The sequence below is a fragment of the Polypterus senegalus genome, chromosome 3, assembly GCF_016835505.1.
Source record: "Polypterus senegalus isolate Bchr_013 chromosome 3, ASM1683550v1, whole genome shotgun sequence".
Classification (NCBI taxonomy): domain Eukaryota; kingdom Metazoa; phylum Chordata; class Cladistia; order Polypteriformes; family Polypteridae; genus Polypterus; species Polypterus senegalus.
This window is the reverse complement of record NC_053156.1, coordinates 238,330,716-238,350,870: the sequence shown is the minus strand read 5'-3', so window position 1 is coordinate 238,350,870 and position 20,155 is coordinate 238,330,716. Positions and strand designations below refer to the sequence as shown.

The 20,155-nt window shown below is 35.6% G+C and overlaps 1 protein-coding gene across 1 annotated transcript in view; it reads left to right on the top strand.

The window, feature by feature from the left end:
- Nucleotides 1–19,812, top strand: part of ankef1b (ankyrin repeat and EF-hand domain containing 1b) — a 44,415-nt gene extending 24,603 nt beyond the window's left edge. Inside the window, exons 4-10 of the mRNA XM_039748813.1 lie at nucleotides 2,304–2,453; nucleotides 6,086–6,209; nucleotides 9,978–10,800; nucleotides 11,579–11,805; nucleotides 13,706–13,866; nucleotides 15,723–15,866; nucleotides 18,391–19,812. Coding sequence (XP_039604747.1) covers nucleotides 2,304–2,453; nucleotides 6,086–6,209; nucleotides 9,978–10,800; nucleotides 11,579–11,805; nucleotides 13,706–13,866; nucleotides 15,723–15,866; nucleotides 18,391–18,543 — 1,782 coding nt within the window. The 3' untranslated portion in view covers nucleotides 18,544–19,812. The remainder of the gene's footprint in view (nucleotides 1–2,303; nucleotides 2,454–6,085; nucleotides 6,210–9,977; nucleotides 10,801–11,578; nucleotides 11,806–13,705; nucleotides 13,867–15,722; nucleotides 15,867–18,390) is intronic.
- The last annotated feature ends 343 nt before the right edge of the window (nucleotides 19,813–20,155 follow it).

Genomic DNA, 20,155 nt, shown 5'->3' with positions numbered 1-20,155 from the left:
TGGGGGTTAAGTAAGGTACTGTTGTGGTTATTTTTTTTAAATAAATAATTTGAATGTGACTTTATTTAAAAACAGTGCATTTTTTGTTTTAAACACTGTTCTTCAATCAATAGTCTATAAATAACAATAAATAAAAGGCTACAATTTGTAACTGCTTATAAGAATGTATCATGAAGGTTGTTCACTGGATGTAGAAGGTAAGGCTTACGATGAAGAAGTGGAGAGCATTAACTGAGCAAAAGCACCAGAATGATTGCATTTTAAGTGTGCCTGCAAACTGCTTGTATTTGAGAATTTAAGGACTACCATTTTCAAACAAAGCTGGAAAATAGCATCTTTTAAATTTTATATCTCTCTTTTATCATTTGGTTTGAAACAAAAACTAGTAACATTTTGCAGTATGTACTGAGCTGTACAACTATATTACCCATAAAACCTGGTGTATAATGTCACAATGATTGTAACAAGGTAGCAGTTTATATACAATACAATTACTGTATCTGCACTTGCTCTTCCTGTTGACAGCTTGTAGGAAAAATATTGACTCTGTTATCCACATAAGATATTACAAAACTGCAGAAATGACATTGGGTTTCAAAATAATTTCCATCTTGACTGTAAATTTTTTTTTCATTTTCTCACTAATGGGGCACCATCTTTTTTCCCAAGGAGGCAGTTGTTCCAAAATCATAGTCCTTGTAGCCAAGAGCTTTGGAAAGCTCTTCGGGTGAAAGGCACAACTTAGTTTGACCTGAATGGTCTATCCAAGTAGGGTTGGTGATGCCTATTGGTTGTTTAGTGTTGTAGTGTTTGTTACATATGCATTCTTTATATACCCACTCAATTTTGAAATTGATATTGTAATTACAGTCGTTAAAATTTGCTGTCTAAAAAAATACAGCTGGTTAACTCGCATTTTACAGAAATAATGGGTTTGTAACCGCGTCAGTCAGTTAACTGTATGCCAGCACAAGCCTAGATAAATCTGTAAAAGTATTCTCAGAGGATGTAAAACAAATGCTTTATTGAAATCAAATAGTACATAATACACCCTTTACAATGTCTGTCAGTTAAAGAGTACGATTGCACCAAACATGATCAGCATCCTTCTATAGGCAGTGTTTCTGTCCATCTTATTTTCCATATTGACTGTTGCTTTTTCCATGAGTGTACTTAATGGTGTTTGTCATTCATCTTTTGTGTTTATTTTCCACCAATTACTCTTTCACAACTAGCAGTAACATTCATACATAATTATACTCTGTGGGGAACAGGCCGGACACAGACAGGTAGACATGATATTTTGCACCACCACACCTTTATTTACAATATTTACACAATAGTAAACCACGCACAAGCCAGTGCCACAGCACCAAACACCCTTCAAGTCCTGGCCTCACAATGCCTCTTCTGGTCCGCCTCCACTCCTCTCCTCCAATCTCTGTCCTCTTCCACCCGACTCCAGCCGTTGAATGGAGGGAGGCAGCCCCTTATATACACACCCGGATGTGCTCCAGGTGCTTCCCGACACTCTTCCGCCGGCACTCCCCTGTGCGGTAGAAGTGCCGGCTGTGCACCTGCTCTCCTCCGGTCCTCCTGGGCATCCCGGCTGGGTCGCCACCCCAGCCATCTCCGACAACTCATTACCAAAGATCATTATATTCTTCAACTTTTAAAATTGTTATTTAGCACCTACAACCAAAATGATGTTTCAAAATATATCTCAGCAATGACTTGCTGCTCCTCACAAAAGTTACTATTACTTTGCCATTACAATTACTTTACCATTAGCAAGTAATATGAATTACTATATGGTCAATAGTAGATGTGTTTGCTTAAAAATAAAGAAAGATGTATTAATATGAGAAAAGACAAAATTAATTAAGTTGCACTAGCTGGCATGGGATAGAGAACATTTTTTCTTTAATTTTGTAGTGTTATTTCATGTTGTCATTTTGGTAAATATGCAGTGGGATGGCGCCCTGCCCGGGGTTTGTTTCCTGCCTTGTGCCCAGTGTTGGCTGGGATTGGCTCCAGCATACCCCCGTGACCCTGTAGTTAGGATATAGCGGGTTAGATAATGGATGGATGGATGGATGTATTTTGGTAAATAATTAACTGCTTGTAATAATGGTTCTTAGTGTTTTTCTTTTACTCATACAGTATACTATATCCAAGGATATGATTTTTTTTATATTTTTTGCATTTGATCTGAAATAGAAAAATGTTTTCCATTAATCTTTATACCATTGTATAAAGGTACAATGCACAAAGTCTACGCTATTCCCTGTTTATCTCTTTAGGTTACTGGGCATACAGCATTAATGGAAGCTGCCAAATCAGGAGATGCTGAACTTGTTCGAGCCATTCTTTTAAAAGGAGGGAATGTGAATGCTCTAGACAAAAGGAGAAATCATGCTGCACATTTTGCTGCATTGGGTGGTTTTTTTGAGGTAAGTGTTTGTAAATAATAATAATACATTCTGTTTATATAGTGCCTTTCCCATGCTCAAGGCACTTAAGAATATAAGAAAGAACGGCAGGGTATACAGTATATAGCATTGTACCAACCAGATAAATAAATGAAGATCACGACAGTGAATTCAGAGAAAAAAAGCCTAATAGACAACATAAATGATGGTCTAGCACACACACATACAGGTTACATGAGCATCTTGACAGAGAGGTAAACTGAGAGAAGGGTAATAAAGTTAAGTAGAGCTAAATACCTTCCTGAACAGATGAGTTTTGAGTTGATTTTTAAAAGAATTCATGGAGTCAGCTGATTTAATTAATTTCGGTAGGTCATTCCAGAGTCTGGGCGCTATACAGCTAAAGGCCCTGTCACCCATGGAGTGAAGATTAGTGTGGGGCAAAACAAAATTGCCAGTATCAGAGGACCTTAGTGTCCGGGCAGGCACATAGTGATGGAGAAGGTCACTGATGTAGTTTGGCGCGAGGTTATTTAAGGCTTTGTAGGTTATTAGTAGGATTTTATATTCGATTCTGTAAGACACAGGGAGCCAGTGAAGATGGAGCAGGATGGGTGTGATGTGCTCGCTGCTGCTAGTTCGAGTAAGGACTCTTACAACTGAGTTTTGAATAAGCTGGAGCTGTGATATAAGATTAGAAGGGGCATCTGCCAGTAGGGAATTACAATAATCGATGCAGGATGTGATAAAAGCATGGACAAGTTTCTCAGCATTAGAAAAGGAGAGGAAAGAGCGAACACGGGATATGTTACGGAGGTGAAAGTAAGAAAGTTTCTTAATGTGATTTATGTGGGCGGAATAAGAGTGTAAGGAATCAAAAATGACACCAAGTTTCTTTACAGTAGAGGCAGGTCTGATGAGATCACCGCCAAGATGGACTGGGAAAGAGCTAATTTTATTAAGTTGCATTTTAGTCCTAATTTGCAGGAGTTCAGTTTTGTTGCAATTTAATTTTAAAGAGTTCTGCTCCATCCAGGTTTTAATTTTACTAAGGCAGGTTCTGAGCTGAGAAAGCTCTGATGAATTTCCACTTTTAACATTGAAGTAGAGTTGAGTATCATCTGCATAAAAATGATAACCCAGTCCATAGCTATGAATAATATGGCCAAGGGGAAGCATGTAAATACAGAAGAGAAAAGGACTGAGGACAGAGCCCTGAGGATCTCCTTGTGTGACTGGCACTGAGCTGGATCTGCTGTTGCCAAGACTAACAAACTCTTGCCTATCATTCAAATAGAACTTGAACCACTGGAGGGCAGTGCCAGAGATACCCAGCATGTTCTCCATTCTGGAGAGTAGAATGTCATGTCTAACAGTGTCAAATGCTGCACTGAGGTCTAATTGAATTAATATGCTGGTTTGTCCAGAGTCTGCTGCCATAAGCAAATCATTAGTTACCCATAGCAGAGCAGTTTCACAGCTGTGCCACTCCCTGAAACCAGACTGAAAGGGTTCCATCAAGTTATTAGAGGTTAAATAGTTGTTGAGTTGGGTGGCTACAACACGCTCAAGAACTTTTGACAGGAAAGGCAAATGGGAAAAAGGCCGAAAATTGTTAAGATTGTCAGCATCAAGACCAGACTTTGTTAACATTGGGGTTACAGAAGCAATTTTAAAAGTGAGTGGCACAGAGCCAGTGTCAAGGGATGAGTGTATTATTGTTGTAACAGTCGGGATTATGGCATGAAGGCAGGATTTAAGTAGTGTGCTGGGAATGGGAAGTAGTCGGCCTCCTTTTACAAAGCAGGTTATTAACAAACACAATAAAGCAGTGTCCAAGATTGTCTTTTCTTTTTTGGACAGATACTGTCATATAGCCTCCTGTAATGAAATAAGTAGGCTTTATATATTTGTGGATGGATAGAACAAATTTGTTTATCCTTCCATCCATTTTCTAACCAAGTCTTACATATAATTTTTGTTTTTTTGTTTTGTTTTGACTTTTTAACAATATTTTTATCCTTATTTCATTCTGCTTTTCCATATGTTCTGGTTATTTATAGTATTTAATTAATAGTGACTCTAATGCTGAGGTACTCGCTGCCTTTTGTCATTCTGTGCTGTTTGCCTAGATGTCTGCTTTGCTTGCCTTTAATTTTAATTATTAGAATACAATAAATGGAGCAAACTACATGGAAAAAGGCAAAATAATAAGAAAACAACAAAAGAGAGTTAGGCACTTAAAGCTATAGCAAAAATAGAAATATTTCTAAATGTCTTATAAATGTAAAAATTGTACTGCTCAGCTTTCCTAAATGCAGAGCATAAGAGAAATTTTTTATCAATTACTATCACTGGTTGTGAATCTGGTTGGAACAAAAGCCTGCACCCACAGTGTGTCCCCAGGACTGAATTTGGGAACCAATGGAAGAACAGGAAAATAACTCCACTGGAATAGTAGAAGGCATACAGCACTACATAGCTGGGACATCATTTTATTGCAGAGCATGCTCACACACTCTTTTATTAAAGGCAAATTTACAGTAGAATCACAGGTAATGTACAATAGACAAACACTGGAAAAACATATACTGTAAACTCAAGAATTGAACCTGGGTCTCTGGAATTGCGTGATAGCAGTGCCAGCCAATGCAACAACTTGTCACCCAGCTTTTTGCCATATATTAAGGAGAATATACAAACTATATAATTGGGAAGAAAAAACATCTGCGATCAGTGAACAACCTAAAGTCAAGACACATGAGGAAAAAAGTACTATTAAGGAGTTTAACTTTATCAAGCTAAGGTATGTTAACCAATATGAGGACTGTTGTGCCTGTCAGTAAGTATGCGCTCATGCCAGAAGGTTTTACTTGGTAAAAATAAACTAATGCAATTAATTGATTGTATCAAAGTCTTTCAATTCCATTCCTCGCAGTTGCAGAATCTTAGTTTCAAATCTAATCCTGTTCATTTTTTAGATGTTAGAAAAATAAAAAAATTATTGCTATAACATTAGTTTACTGTATGTCAGATTATCTCTGGACATTCTGGCTTCACTCCCACATTCCAAAGATTTGCATTTTAAGTAGTGACTCTAACTTGATCTTGTATCAGTAAGTGTGAGTGTGTGTATAAGTGTGCTCGGGAATAGACCAGTTGCTAGTTCATAGTTGGCTCCTGCCCTATTCCCAAAGCTGCATGGACAGGTCCCAGTAATCCAGTAACTGGACAAAAGGGTTAAAAAATGGATATTGTGTGATCTTACTAAATGTGCATGTTTTCACAAATTTTGTAAATAAGCTTGCTCATCATCCTTGCTTTTATTTAGTCAGTTTTTATAATAGCAATTGCTGAAGTTTAAAATGCTTTCTTCTGCCTATTGATTTTATTGTAAAAGTACAAAGACATTTAGCTTGATCTAGCTAATTTTACTGAATTAAGAAATCATTAAAAACACAGAAAATGTAATGCTTGAAATCCAATTATAAATTAATATGGTTGTAACAATGTGTACAATATGTCAGACATGTAAAATTAAGCTGTATAATGTACCATACACTCCCAAACTCTGAATATGGAAAGTTAATACTACATTTCAGTTGAATCAGTGCAAGTTTTGAGTCAAAACATTCATATTTCTTTTTCCCCAGGTAATACGGGTACTTTCAGCATATAGTGCTGATCTAGGTGTTGTGAACATGGATGGAAACACACCTCTTCACCTTGCTGCTAAAGGTGGATTTGCGGATTGCTGCAAATTTCTGTCTCAGAGAGGTACTGAACAGTCCTTAGTACATAAAAACTTACATATATGATATATAAAACATTTATGTGCAGTACAGTAATCAGATCTCTTGGTATTTGCCCCTGGAAACTAAATTCAGCTAAATCTAAATTAATGATGGGACTATGGTACAATGAATAGACCAGCTGCAGGACCTGATTACTGTCAAAAGGTAGTCTGAACACTGTCCCCATTTACTTCGCCTATGATTTCTGGGCCACATGCTGGTAGGCTAATTCCCAGTACTGTATACTGCTAATCTATATAGGGATAAATAAAGGTTCAGAAAGTGAGCACTGTGTAACATTAGAAATATACTGAACAACAGTAAATGAGTAAATACATTCTTAAATCCCCCTGCATTTGGAAATCGCAATTTTGAATTTTATTTAAATTTTAACAAAATATATAACATAAGCAGACTGCAATATTCATTCATCAGTTTTCTGAATCCAATTTTCCATTATAGAATGGTGAGTAACCTGAGCAAATCTTAGTAACATAAGCACTAGTCAGAAGTATGCACTGAATGGGTCACATTTGCATACACACTCACAGACACACTTGGCCGTACTGTGCCAATATAAACTCAACAAGTAGCCTAAGACCTTTGTCTTTGCAATGTGAAAAGCGTAAAGAGGTAGTGATCCAGCTGGGCAGAAAAATATTGCATACTTACAACGATTAGCCACAACATTTAAACCACTGACAGGTGAGGTTAATAACATTGATTTTCTTGTTAAAGTAACACCTGTCAAGAAATGGGATACAGTACAACAACAACAACATTTATTTATATAGCACATTTTCATACAAAAAAATGTAGCTCAAAGTGCTTTACAAAATGAAGAATAGAAAAATAGAAGACACAATAAAAAATAAAAATAAGTCAACATTAATTAACATAGAATAAGTAAGGTCCGATGGCCAGGGTGGACAGAAAAAAAAACTCCAGACGGCTGGAGAAAAAAAATAAAATCTGCAGGGATTCCAGACCAAGAGACCGCCCAGTCCCCTCTGGACAATCTACCTAACATAAATGAAACAGTCCTTTTTGTATTTAGGGTTCTCATGGAAGGACTTGATGATGATGGTCACGTAGACTTCTGGCTTTCAGTCCAACAATGTTGGAGCATCATAGTAGGAGAATAGTCAGTTCTTGAAGGTGATACTTTAGAAGCAGGAAAATCGGCAAGCAAAGATCTGAGCAACTTTGACAAGGGCCGAATTGTGATGGCTAGATGACTGGGTCAGAGCATCTCCAAAATGGCAGGTCTTGTGGGGTGTTCTCAGTACGCAGTGTTTAGTACCTACCAAAAGTGAATCAGAGACTGAGTCATGGCTGCCCAAGGCTCACTAATGTGCATGAGGAATGAAGGGTAGCCTGTCTCGTCTGGTTCTACAGAGGAGCTACTGAAACACAAATTACTGAAAAACGCAATGCTGGCCATAAGTGAAAAGTGTCAGAACACTGGGCATCAGAGCTTGCTGTGTATTGGGCCGAATAGCCACAAGCTGGTCAGAGTGCCTATGCTGACCCTTATCCACTGACAAAATGGACATTTAAGCGGCAAAACTGGACCATGGACCAATAGAAGAAGGCGGTTTGGTCTGATGAATCATGTTTTCTTTTAGACCATGTAGACAGCTGGACACATGAGCAGCATTTATCTGGAGAAGAGATGGCAGTAGGATGCACTATGGGAAGACAAGCTGGCAGAGTCAATGTGATGCTCTTGCCAAATTATTAAAAACACCTGTACACCTGTTTATTCATGCAATTTTTTAATAAGCCAATCATGTGACAGCAGTACTATACGTTGAATCCTGCTGACACAGGTCAGGAGCTTCAGTTAATGTTCACATCAAACACAAGAATGGGGGGGAAATGTGATCTTGATGACTTTGACTATGGTATGACTGTTGGAGCCAGAAAGGCTTGTTTGAGTATTTCCATAACTGCTGATCTCCTGAGATCATGCACAACAGTCTCTAGAGTTTACACAAAATGGTGTGGAAAAAAAAACATCGAGTGAGTAACAATTCTGTATACTGAAATGCCTTATTGAGGTAAGAAGACATTGGTCAGGCTGATATAAGGTGACAGGATGGCTATGGTAACTCAGATAAGATGATTTCCACTCAGTGATTAATAAAATGTACCAAATATTAAAAAAAAAACACTTTGTACAACTGTGGTGACAAGAAAAGCATCTCAAAATGCACAGCATGTCAAAACTTGAGGTGGCAGGGCTACAATAGCAGAATACCATGTCGGGTTCCATTCCTGTCAGCCAAGAACAGAACGTTAGGACTGCAATGGGTGCAGGCTCATCAAAACTGGTCTAATAATCTTGATTTTTGCTGTGACATAGGTAGGGTCACAATTTTCTGTCAACAACATGAATCCATGCACCCAACCTGACTTGTACAAGCAGTCCAGGCTGATGGTAGTTGTGAAATGGTGGGGGAATGTTTTCTTGGCACACTTTGGATCCATTAATATCAATCAATTATTGCTTACATGCTTTATTGCCTTCCCAGTCACTGGATCTGAATACAATAGAAAACTTTTGGGATGTGGTAGTACAGGATCATGAATGAGCAGCTGACAGATCTGCAGAAATTGCGTAATGTCAACATGGAATTTGAAAGGAATGTTTCCAACATCTTGTGCAATCCATTCCAATCCATGAAGAATTAAGGTTGTTCTGAAAGCAAAAGCAGGCCTTGGTATAGTGTTCCTAATAATTTGCTTAGTGAGTGTATACATATACAATGTATATTTTATAAAAATATATATATACACACACGTGTGTGTGTGTGTGTATTATTGCATACGGTATGTGTGTACGGTAATATATGTACAGTACAGACCAAAAGTTTGGACACACCTCCTCATTCAATGTGTTTTCTTTATTTTCATGACCATTTACATTGGTAGATTCTCACTGAAGGCATCAAAACTATGAATAAACACATGTGGAGTTATGTACCTAACAAAAAAAGGTGAAATAACTGAAAACATGTTTTATATTCTAGTTTCTTCAAAATAGCCACCCTTTGCTCTGATTACTGCTTTGCACACTCTTGGCATTCTATTGATGAGCTTCAACAGGTAGTCACCTGAAATGGTTTTCACTTCACAGGTGTGCCTTATCAGGGTTATTTAGTGGAATTTCTTGCTTTATCAATGGGGTTGGGACCAGCAGTTGTGTTGTGCAGAAGTCAGGTTAGTTGGACGATCATTTATTTTTCAACAGGACAATGACCCCAAACACACCTCCAGGCTGTGTAAGGGCTATTTGACCAAGAAGGAGAGTGATGGAGTGCTGTAAATGGTCGTGAAAATAAAGAAAACACATTGAATGAGGAGGTGTGTCCAAACTTTTGGCCTGTACTGTATATACATATACTGTATATTGTAATCATTTTTATAAAATGTGTTTAAAACCTTCAGATAGGACTACTTGCTCTTCATAACTTCTGTGAATTCCATTCTGTTGTCATTTATCATAATTGAAAATCTTAATTTTTGTTTTTATTTGTGTTTGTTTTTATTTATTTTTTGTTTTTTTTTTTATTACTGAATTAGAGTTAGTACAAGCCATTATGTTTACTACAGAGTGTTTTGTATTCACATGGGTACATATTACTGTATTTCTGTTTTTACTTGTATTTACTGAATATTTTATTTGTGACTTTAACTGTGGGTATTTCAGCTGTTTATCATACTATGTGTTTTATTTTCAAAACAGGTTGCAATCCTAAACTGAAAAATTTAGAACTAATGACCCCAAGGCAGGTAGCTAAAGAGAATGGCCACAAAGCAGCTATGAAAGACTTACGTAAAGCTGAACGACTTAGCAATAAATACTCCAAGCCTGGAGTAAAGAATCCCAATGAACTTTGGGCAATCAGACTATATGACTGGGCCCTTGAGCATGAAGAGAAGCTCCGCATTGCTTTTCAGATTGAGGAGGAGAATGATGCAGTCGCAAAAGATGTGTTTGCATCCGTTCTTCATGATCATGGAGCACCTGTTGAACATGAAGGTTTAAAACAGATTATTTCAACTCTTGACAAGAGTAATCAAGGATCTGTCAATGTCCTTGATTTGTTCAAAGGGAATAAGTATTTACAAAAAGCATTTTTGATATCTTCATATGGTGCAAAGAAGAAAAAAAAGAGAAAAGGAAGAAAGGGAAAGAAAAAAGGCAAATTTTCTATTCCCATGCCAATATGCGTGGTTCCCCAGGACTTGATACATCGTAGGGAAGACGGTGGCCCACCACATTTTATGATTGAAAATTACCAGCCTTTTACTGACTTCAGTAGATTTGATCGAGATCATGTTCCTCTACACCCCATAGAAGATGACTCAGCATGGTACCTTGACCAGCCAGATAAAAGTTACACACATATAAATTACTGTGTGAAATCTGGAGATTTTGAATCCATAAAACTTGCTTTCAGCCAAGGTGTGCCAGTAAATGTGCAGGACCAATTCTACAAAACTCCACTCATGTGTGCTTGTGCTCATGGAAATTATGAAATAGCCAAGTATTTGATAAAAATGGGGTAAGAATACTAAAATCATTTTTCTTACTCGGTTTGCATTTTATTAAAGCTTCATACAAGTTTCAGGAACTATTTTAATACTGTATCAGCAAGAGCAGGTTTTATTTTCTTTAACTGTAATGCAAATATTTTACTAAGTAAAAGAATATTAAACATTTGTGTGTTCACTCAGTCTCCTCTGTGAATAATTACTAATAGTTTAGGAGTAATGCAACATTTAACAGAATTAAATTAGTAATCAATATACACTAGCATATACTGATATAAATGTCACTTTAAATATTTTCTGTACAATTCTGTCTATCTATAAATTCTCTAACCCACTTTGTTTAATTACCATTTTGAAATGTATGCTCTAGGAGGACTGCAGGATATCTCATGAGGATTTTTTAGTAAATCAGGTAAACTTGTTTTAAGGGAAAATATTTTACTGCCTCAGTATACTTACCCCACAATGCTAGACTGACACATGAATTTTACTATGCTCTTGCAGTAAAAGGTGCTCTTACAGTATAGTATGTGACAAAAAGATTTAGTATAATCTAAATGGAGACAGGAATTACAATGTGATTCAATGAACAAACAATATTATAATATAGCATAAGGTAACAATTTAGATTGTAGTGGTAAATAAGAATGTGTACAAAAATTACAGTTGCAAATACAAGCGGAGTTGTTTAATTCTAATAAGATTAGAAATATTGCTTCATGTGACTTTTTTTTACATTTTTGGATGCTAACTAAATGTAGTTTTTTCATATGTCTTTGTTTTTTATAGTGCCAATGTAAATGCATGTGATCAGTTTAAGTGGACACCTCTGCATCATGCATGCCATGCTGGACAGCTGGATATCATTGAACTATTGATAGAGGCCGGTGCAGAAGTAGATGCTATTGCAATAAATGGATCTACCCCTCTGATGAGAGCAATAGAAAGTTGTAGAATGAGCTGTGTTGAGTATTTGTTAAAAGCTGGTGCAAAGATTCAGGTTCAAAATAAAAAAGGTACCAAGTAATCTACCTAAACTATTTGGAAAACTAAAAGTGTATGTAAAATACTATTACTAATTTGTTTTTGTTGCATTCAGTTGAGGCTTGCATGTTCTCCCAGTGTTAATGCAGGAATCCTTTAAAATCTCGGCTTTATTCCCCCAGCATATTTTGTTAATTCCTCATATAAAACTGATAGTTTCTCACCATATTTGTGGTAATATTGAAAGAGCACAGATGAATGCCCATCTATCTATCACTCCATTAAACAGACATCTGTTTCCATCAGTCCCATAACAACAGGCCAAGAAGTACCCACTAAACTTGTTGGAAGCTTTAGTTTATTATCATCAAGTAACAACATTACTTAGATGCCTTACTAGTTTTAATTACCACAAACTCTACCACAGCTGATGAGTTTCTATGCACTGAAAGCACAAACATAAAAACATCAATTTTTAAATAGTTTCATTCATATGTTGAGAAAGGTTTTCTATGGTATATAGCACATATGCCTCCTAAAACAGTTCTAAAACCAAAGAAAGGAACAATTACATCTGGCCAATCAATTCAATACAGTTGCATATAGATTCAGAGGATGTACTGTACATACAGGCCTTCATAAGCCCAACGCTACAGTAGCAGTGGAAGCTGGAGCAATAAATGTCATCTTGGACTGCCTGGTGCATGCTTGTTTGACAGTCGTTCATCATTGTTTTTGTTTTACAACAATGGTTTGTTAAACATTTTTATCCTCAACTTTAAAAGGATACAATACTCTGCAGTTTTGGTTGCTGTACTGTAGATGCTGTATGTCATAGACACATGGTTGAATCACTGCCATTTTAGTGGCCTTCTTTATACAAGATTCCCTTGCATTTTCATGGATATTCAAACATTGTTTAAAAATAAAGGAAGACATTTACAAGATACTTAGTGCTTGAGCAAATCAATTTAGTTCTGAATGTAGTTTTAACATTTTAACTTTGCTTTGTTTTCAAATTTGAATCTGTTGTTATTGTACTTTGGTTTTGGATTTTGATCCCTGCTCCGAGTGTACCCACTTCTGCTTTGTCTCACTGTCCTTTTGATATGAAATCATAACAACACCTCTGTCACTACCCCTAAAACTGGTATGTCAGAAATGTATGGAAAGGTTTCAATGGTTGCAATATTTATTAGATAACCATTAAATAACATCAAATTTGTTTAATGAACAGTCTGGTATGTTGTTTCATTTTCCTCAATTGGAAGAAATAATTTTCCTACCACAAATAACAGGAAAGAGATTATACTTAAAACAGGAAAAATGAAAATCACTTATGTAGAACACCTCAACAGTTCTTTAAAATGTGTCATATATTTGTAAATTTTGTCTTCGGTTTTAAGTGCATAATCTGAATAATTTTAACCCTTTGAATATTTCAGTATGTTTATTTGATTTCTAGGTTAGCATTACTATATAAAGTTATAATATTTTACTACCTACTTTAAAACATATATTCATAGGTGTCAGTTTTAAGAGAAGCACACTTTTCAGAAATATGCTGCATTGTCAAAAGTGATTTAAGGTTAGTTCATAAGAATATTTTACTCTGAGAGCAATTTTTTAAATTAAAGTGGGACTGTTTATACACCTATAATTGCTTACTTGCTCTTATGGTGCATCAGTGTTGTTATTACCTGCTGCTAATAAATCTTCTAAACCATTTGTACACTCAGCAGGTACTTACTGGCCCAATTGAACAGAGTAAGTAAAATCAATAAACTTTTGTATTTGATAACAAACAAATCAGCTGCCACATGACTGTATCAATAAACCACCAGAATACCATAGAGCGTGAATAACTATTGACAATACCTTAGTGCCATTTTTGCCTCTTTTAATGATTTCTAAACAACTTTCTTCCTACAGAGCAAAATGCATTGGATATTGCTAAAGCCTATGCTGATTTCCGAATTATCCAGCTGTTGCAAGAGAAATTTGATGCTCTTCCAAAACCCAAAGAAAAAAGTAAAAGTAAAGGAAAAGTAGGTCCTAGACCAAAATCAACATCGAGTACACTAAAAAGCAAGGTAACACAATGTTTTTTCCATTTGTGCCATGCAAAGTTATTGAATGCTGATATTAAAAACTTAATTTTTGGGTACCAACTCTACATTTCATACTCATATGCAGGTAAATTATAAGAAACAATTACTTTTTTTCACGGAAAAGGTGATTCAGTTCTTAAATTGATGTATTTCCCATTATGTACAGTTCTCTATTTCTGTTCTTAGAAATGTTATTCACCTTCTCAATTTAAATCCAATGACTTAGACAGCTTTGTTAGAAATATTTGGGTTGAAGGATAAGTTCATTGTACTTATTTATTGAATTGTTTTGCTCTTTACAAGAAAAAAAAATAAGCAGAATATATATATTTTTAAAGTTCTACATGACATGTGAAGAAGCTCAAGTGGGATAAAATTATAAGTAACAGGATATCATTATCATTTTAAAAATAAACTTTGCAACGTTTATACTAACAATTAGTTACTCTTTAAGCTTCAAAACAAGTTACTGGTAATTCTGTGGTCATTTTGTGACAGTTGTTTTAATCATGACTACTGCTTCTGAGGCAGAGAGACAAAGCATACGGAGTGTAGATCATGCTTTATGTCAAATGTCTTGTACTAACTGAATGGAACATTGAGAACTAGCATAATAGGTTTGGTGTTGTTTTTATATACATATTTATTTGTCCACTTTTTAGTATGCCTATTGTCTTACTGAATCACTATTAAGTTCTTGTATTCCAACACTAAGTAATACTGATGGAAAAAAAATGTGAGCAATGCTATCATCGTCTAAACATAGCTAGACAGACAGACAGACAGGATGGATAGACAGACAGACAGAACAAACTATTTGTCCCAAGGGAGAAATTGAGCTTTTTACAGAAGCTCAAGAACAAGCAACTAAAACAGCACTGAGTGAGAGTAATCTCACTTTATACCTAAAGTTTAATTCTAAAGCATTCTTAAATGTGTTTATGCAATTATACTGAAAGTCATTGCAAATTCACAGTACATTTACAAAGCTTAACCACCTACTTTTAAAGCTGGTCATCCCACACTTAGTTATACAGGTGTATTTCCTGCAATTTCAGTACCGTCGTATGCAACTCGCAGTCAAAAGTAAGGCTTGCCAAAGAGTCAGTAATTATTTACAGATATATGATAAGACACAGTGCCATCACAAATTCCAAAATGACAATTAAAAACTAAATCTACAAAATAAAAGCTATTATTTCAGCAAAAGGAGAATGTTAATCAAGGATGAAGCACAAAAGTCAATACAAGTGCAATGCAAAATTCTTTTCATACTGCAGATGCAGTGTAGTCTGTTTTCAATATGTACACTTTCTTTCTATACACGCCTCTCTTCATCATTTCTCCTTTACATAACGAATCTTGTTACTTAGCTGTATAGTTGAAAGTGGCATCTATTTTGGATGGTGTAACCTGTTACTCTAAAATCTAGTTAGCAACTCAACACTTGATGTTGCATCTCACTGTATACTTAATGATCAAAAATTCTGGGATTTCCCAGAATAACCTTTGGAAATAGGGTCTACAAAATAAAGTCCTGGGTTCATTAGGGTGCATTGCAATACTTCAGCCACTGGATTACCTACACCTCTGCTTCCTGGATCCTTTGTATAGCTTCTTTTGTACAAAAAATACAAAGATTGAAATCAACAAAGTCGGAAAAAGCAACTTTCCTGTAGAGGCAATATACTATAGATTATTTCCATGCCAAAGCACTATGTCAAAAATTTTGTTTTTCTCACTTGTGATAATTATCTGTGGTAGTTTTTTTTTTTTTTAATTAAAATTTTGTCTGGTATCATCAAATTGTAATTTGTATTTTCTCTTTGCTATCACAGCAGTCACCCATACCTACACTTTCACCATCAACTCCTGCTACTGTAGAAAAGTTGGAATCACTGAATGACAGTGTGATTTATCAAAACACAAGAATTGCTAATGGAGCCATGAAGAAGGTTGACATTACTTTTGTGCCAAAAACGGTATGAAGATTTCTTTCACTGAGTTTGTAATAACATACGGTATGCTACATCTAAATATGGCAGAAAGTCATGTTTTGATTTTTTCATAATTTTTGGCAATCTTGTCATAACATGACACAGAAAGCTATGGATAAAAATATACTTTACTTTGATTATTTTGAACTTATCAATATATCCATCCATTTATTTTCAAACCTGCCTAATCAACTTGGGGGTCACAGGGTGTGCCACCTGAACAATGATATACAGTAGTGTATTTCACGGCTACATAAATTTTTATCTAATGCAAATGTTTTATTTAAAGTACTCCGCATATTGTTAATGTTTCTTTCCAGTATGGCATTAAATATACAGTCATATGAAAAAGTTTGGGAACCCCTCTCAGCCTGCATAATAATTTACTCTACTTTCAACAAAAAAGATAACAGTGGTATGTCTTTCATTTCCTAGGAACATCTGAGTACTGGGGTGTTTTCCGAACAAAGATTTTTAGCGAAGCAGTATTTAGTTGTATGAAATTAAATCAAATGTGAAAAACTGGCTGTGCAAAAATTTGGGTACCCTTGTAATTTTGCTGATTTGAATGCATGTAACTGCTCAATACTGATTACTTGCAACACTAAATTGGTTGGATTAGCTCATTAATAAGCCTTGAACTTCATAGACAGGTATGTCCAATCAGGAGAAAAGGTATTTAAGGTGGTCAATTGCAACTTGTGCTTCCCTTTGACTCTCCTCTGAAGAGTGACAGCATGGGATCCTCAAAGCAAATCTCAAAAGATCTGAAATCAAAGATTGTTCAGTATCATGGTTTAGAGGAAGGCTACAAAATGCTATCTCAGAGGTTTAAGCTGTCAGTTTCAACTGTAAGGAGTGTAATCAGAAAATGGAAAGCCACAGGCAAAGCTGCTGTTAAACCCAAGTCTGGCAGGCCAAGAAAAATACAGGAGCGGCATATGCGCAGGATTGTGAGAATGGTTACAGATAACCCACAGATCACCTCCAATTGCCTGCAAGAACATCTTGCTGCAGATGGTGTACATCATTCTACAATTCAGCGCAATTTGCACAAAGAACATGTGTATGGCAGGGTGATGAGAAAGAAGACCTTTCTGTACTCGCTACTGAAGCAGTAGTAGGAGCAGATCGTTTTGGAGCCATAATGAAGGGCTTGACTATGAACAAAGATAAACACAAAAGAGCACAAAAGTTAACTCTTTACACAGCGAAACACATTGATGCTAAATGAGCGTGACGAGACTTCCTGGTTAACGCCACAGAATCGAATTCAGTGCTCCGTTGCTGCGCCATTCAGCACACAGGAACTTAACTGCGTACTCTGATTGGTTAGCTTCTCAGTCATTCACCAGTAGCGTCCCTTGTATGAAATCAACTGGGCAAAACAACTGAGGAAGCATGTACAGGAAGTATAAAGACCCATTCATTGTCCGCAGAACCTGCAAAGCAGTGAAAAATCCGCTTCATTTATTTAGATATGCTTACATATAAAATCCGCGATAGAGTGAAGCTGCGAAAGTCGAGGTGCAATATAGCAAGGGTTTACTGTAATACAAAAAGGCGATACCCCTCCCTTAGTGATACGGCAGCAAGAAATTACATGGGGGAAATAACTTAGTTTTCTTTAATGATGGCTTACGCGGCATAACAGACAAAGGAAGCCATGACAAGAACCCAGTACCCAAAGGTGTGCCGGGCAATGTTTCTAGGCTTTATACTCTTTCTTCATGTGCAGGCACCCACTTAGGTGAATCATGCCATTGCAAACAAGGCAAAGATGATACAGTTTTATGCTGACTTTAAAACACAAAAATAGTATACAATGTCCATTTCGCAGTTGTCCCTGTCTTGTCTTCTAATGCTTGCCTAGCAGTTCTAAATGATAAGCCCATGTGCTAAATCTGGTTTTGTATTAGCTGTGCATGTGAGTAGAAAGAAAAATAGATTTATAAAATATTTGTACAGAGGACAGTGACATATTAAACTTATATTATAAAAGATCACCCTAAAATAACCACAGGTATCTGAGATTGGACTAAATTTAGCGTACTACTTACTTTGAACTTTGATTACTGGTATTTTGAAACAAAGGTCTGCCCTTTGACTACAATTTTTGGTTTATGATTTTTCTTTGACATTTCTCTTTGTTGATTCTTGCTTTACTCTTTGATTGTGTTGTTTTTCCTGATCCCCACTCTTTAAGTATTTGGAATGACTGCCCGTTTTACATTCAGTACAGTTAGATAGTCTTGAAGAGACAGGTAGGCATAGAGGGGCATAGTTTTTATTGTTTCTTTTGTCTTTTCTTTTTGGTATTGCTTTCTCACCTTCCATTACATCTACCCTTATGTGGTTATTTGCGTTAATAAAACTGTGTTCTTATTACTTACCTGGAATTGTGCTAGTATCTCTCTGGGTATGGAGTCAGTTCCAGGGTACCCTGGTCTGGCATTTTGTACAATTTTTGCTGCTATTCCATATTGCTGCTCTTTGTTGTTATTTGCAGGTTTGGGGTGATCAACCAACAACAAGAGACCTCATTAAAAGGAAAGAAGAACGAAGAATGCGGTTTTCCAGTGAAGTGGATTTTGAAGACTTTACAATGCCATTTGAAAAGAACATCATGAAAAAATCTTTAGAATTAGGAGGTCCAGACTAGAGCAAATAAATTCTTACATTAAATAAATGTTAAGTAATTGGTACAGCTTTGTAGCATCCTATAAATTAGGATTAAAATGAAGACTTGTGACTTAAAAACTACTGTCAAAGCAAATGTATGCACTTTAATAGCTTTCAACAGCAACGCAGTATACAAGATTCCCCAAATGCAGACCTTTCACAGCACAATTTATCCAATTTTTATAATTGTTAAATTAGTTCTTCCTAATGGTAATTATGTCTCTTTAATGTTTGTGTTTAGATTATACAAGATTTAGTTTCTCCTGTAGTTACAGTAGGATTTTAATTGAATGTTACAGTTGACTGCTTGGTGAGAACAGCATAAGAGATTTTTCAGTAAGTTAATTGTATTTTTGATACATTTTACAAAAGTACTTTCATTTTTTATTTAATCTCTGCAATGATTTAAATTAATACTTTCAATAATAGTTTCAAATTGCTAGTACAGCACATGGCATCCTCTCAGTTTGAGACACATTTTTGGTTTCTACCGTGCTGTAATGAAAAGCAAGTAATTATTCCTACAAAGCCATTGATTGTCTTAGCTTTATTCTATAATTGTTTCAGACGGTCTGTTTATACATTTTACGTTTATATTCTCTATTATTAAGACTTTGAATTATGGAAGTTTTAAAAATCTTAACAGTTCTAGTGGTCATATTTGTAAACTGCATGAAATGACAGGCTTGTACAGGTACAGAAGAACTATGAAAAATACAGACTGCTCTGACTAAACTTGCCTACACCTGGTAAGCAGAGATTAAATCATGCATCTGTCAGTTCAGAAAAACTTTCTAATTTGAATACAGACTGTCTTACATTGAATGAAGTGAAATCAAAAATTGCAGGAAGAATATGTTCTCTGCTTTGTCTGTTGTGCATCCTCCCAACCAACCTCCTAGGGAACTTATTACAAGTATGGTGTCCACCAGCATGTCTGAAACATGCAAATACGATAATCTAAGACTCAGGTAGTGATGCACCTTAAATTTAATTGTTATATTGGTGCTGGAAACGTACTGTTTCAGAAATGGAAAAAAAAAAAAATAACCTAATTTTTTAAGACTTTAAGTGACTTGTTTTTTCTTACTCTCTTTTTGTTTTTTCTTCTGTTTTATTTTCAACAATTCATGCTTACCTTTAAAGATTTTTGCAAGGATTCTCAATTGCTTCAATTCATTGAAACAATTTTAGAAATTTGTTACCATTGCTGAAAATGTACAAAAATATAGTAATACATATCGTCTTATCTTTTTACTAATTTGTCTCATATCATGTCATTACTTTGACAGTTACTTTTTATTAAGTAAATTTTAAAAAGTACTTTTCTTCTGTTTTTTACTATAACATATGTTCTTACTATTGCAACAGAAGAACAGTGTTTTATTTTCTGTAGACCTTATTTTTAAAAGTCAATTTATAAAAAAATGTTGAATTGGTGATAAAATATTATGCAAAATAAAACAAATTTCAATAGACAAAACTTTACTTTGATGATTATTTACTTTTGGAAGAGCACCTAAAGCTTTTCTTCATGAAACCCTGGCTTATTGCATAATTTCCACGTTACAGTTCTTTGTTATTTTTTAACA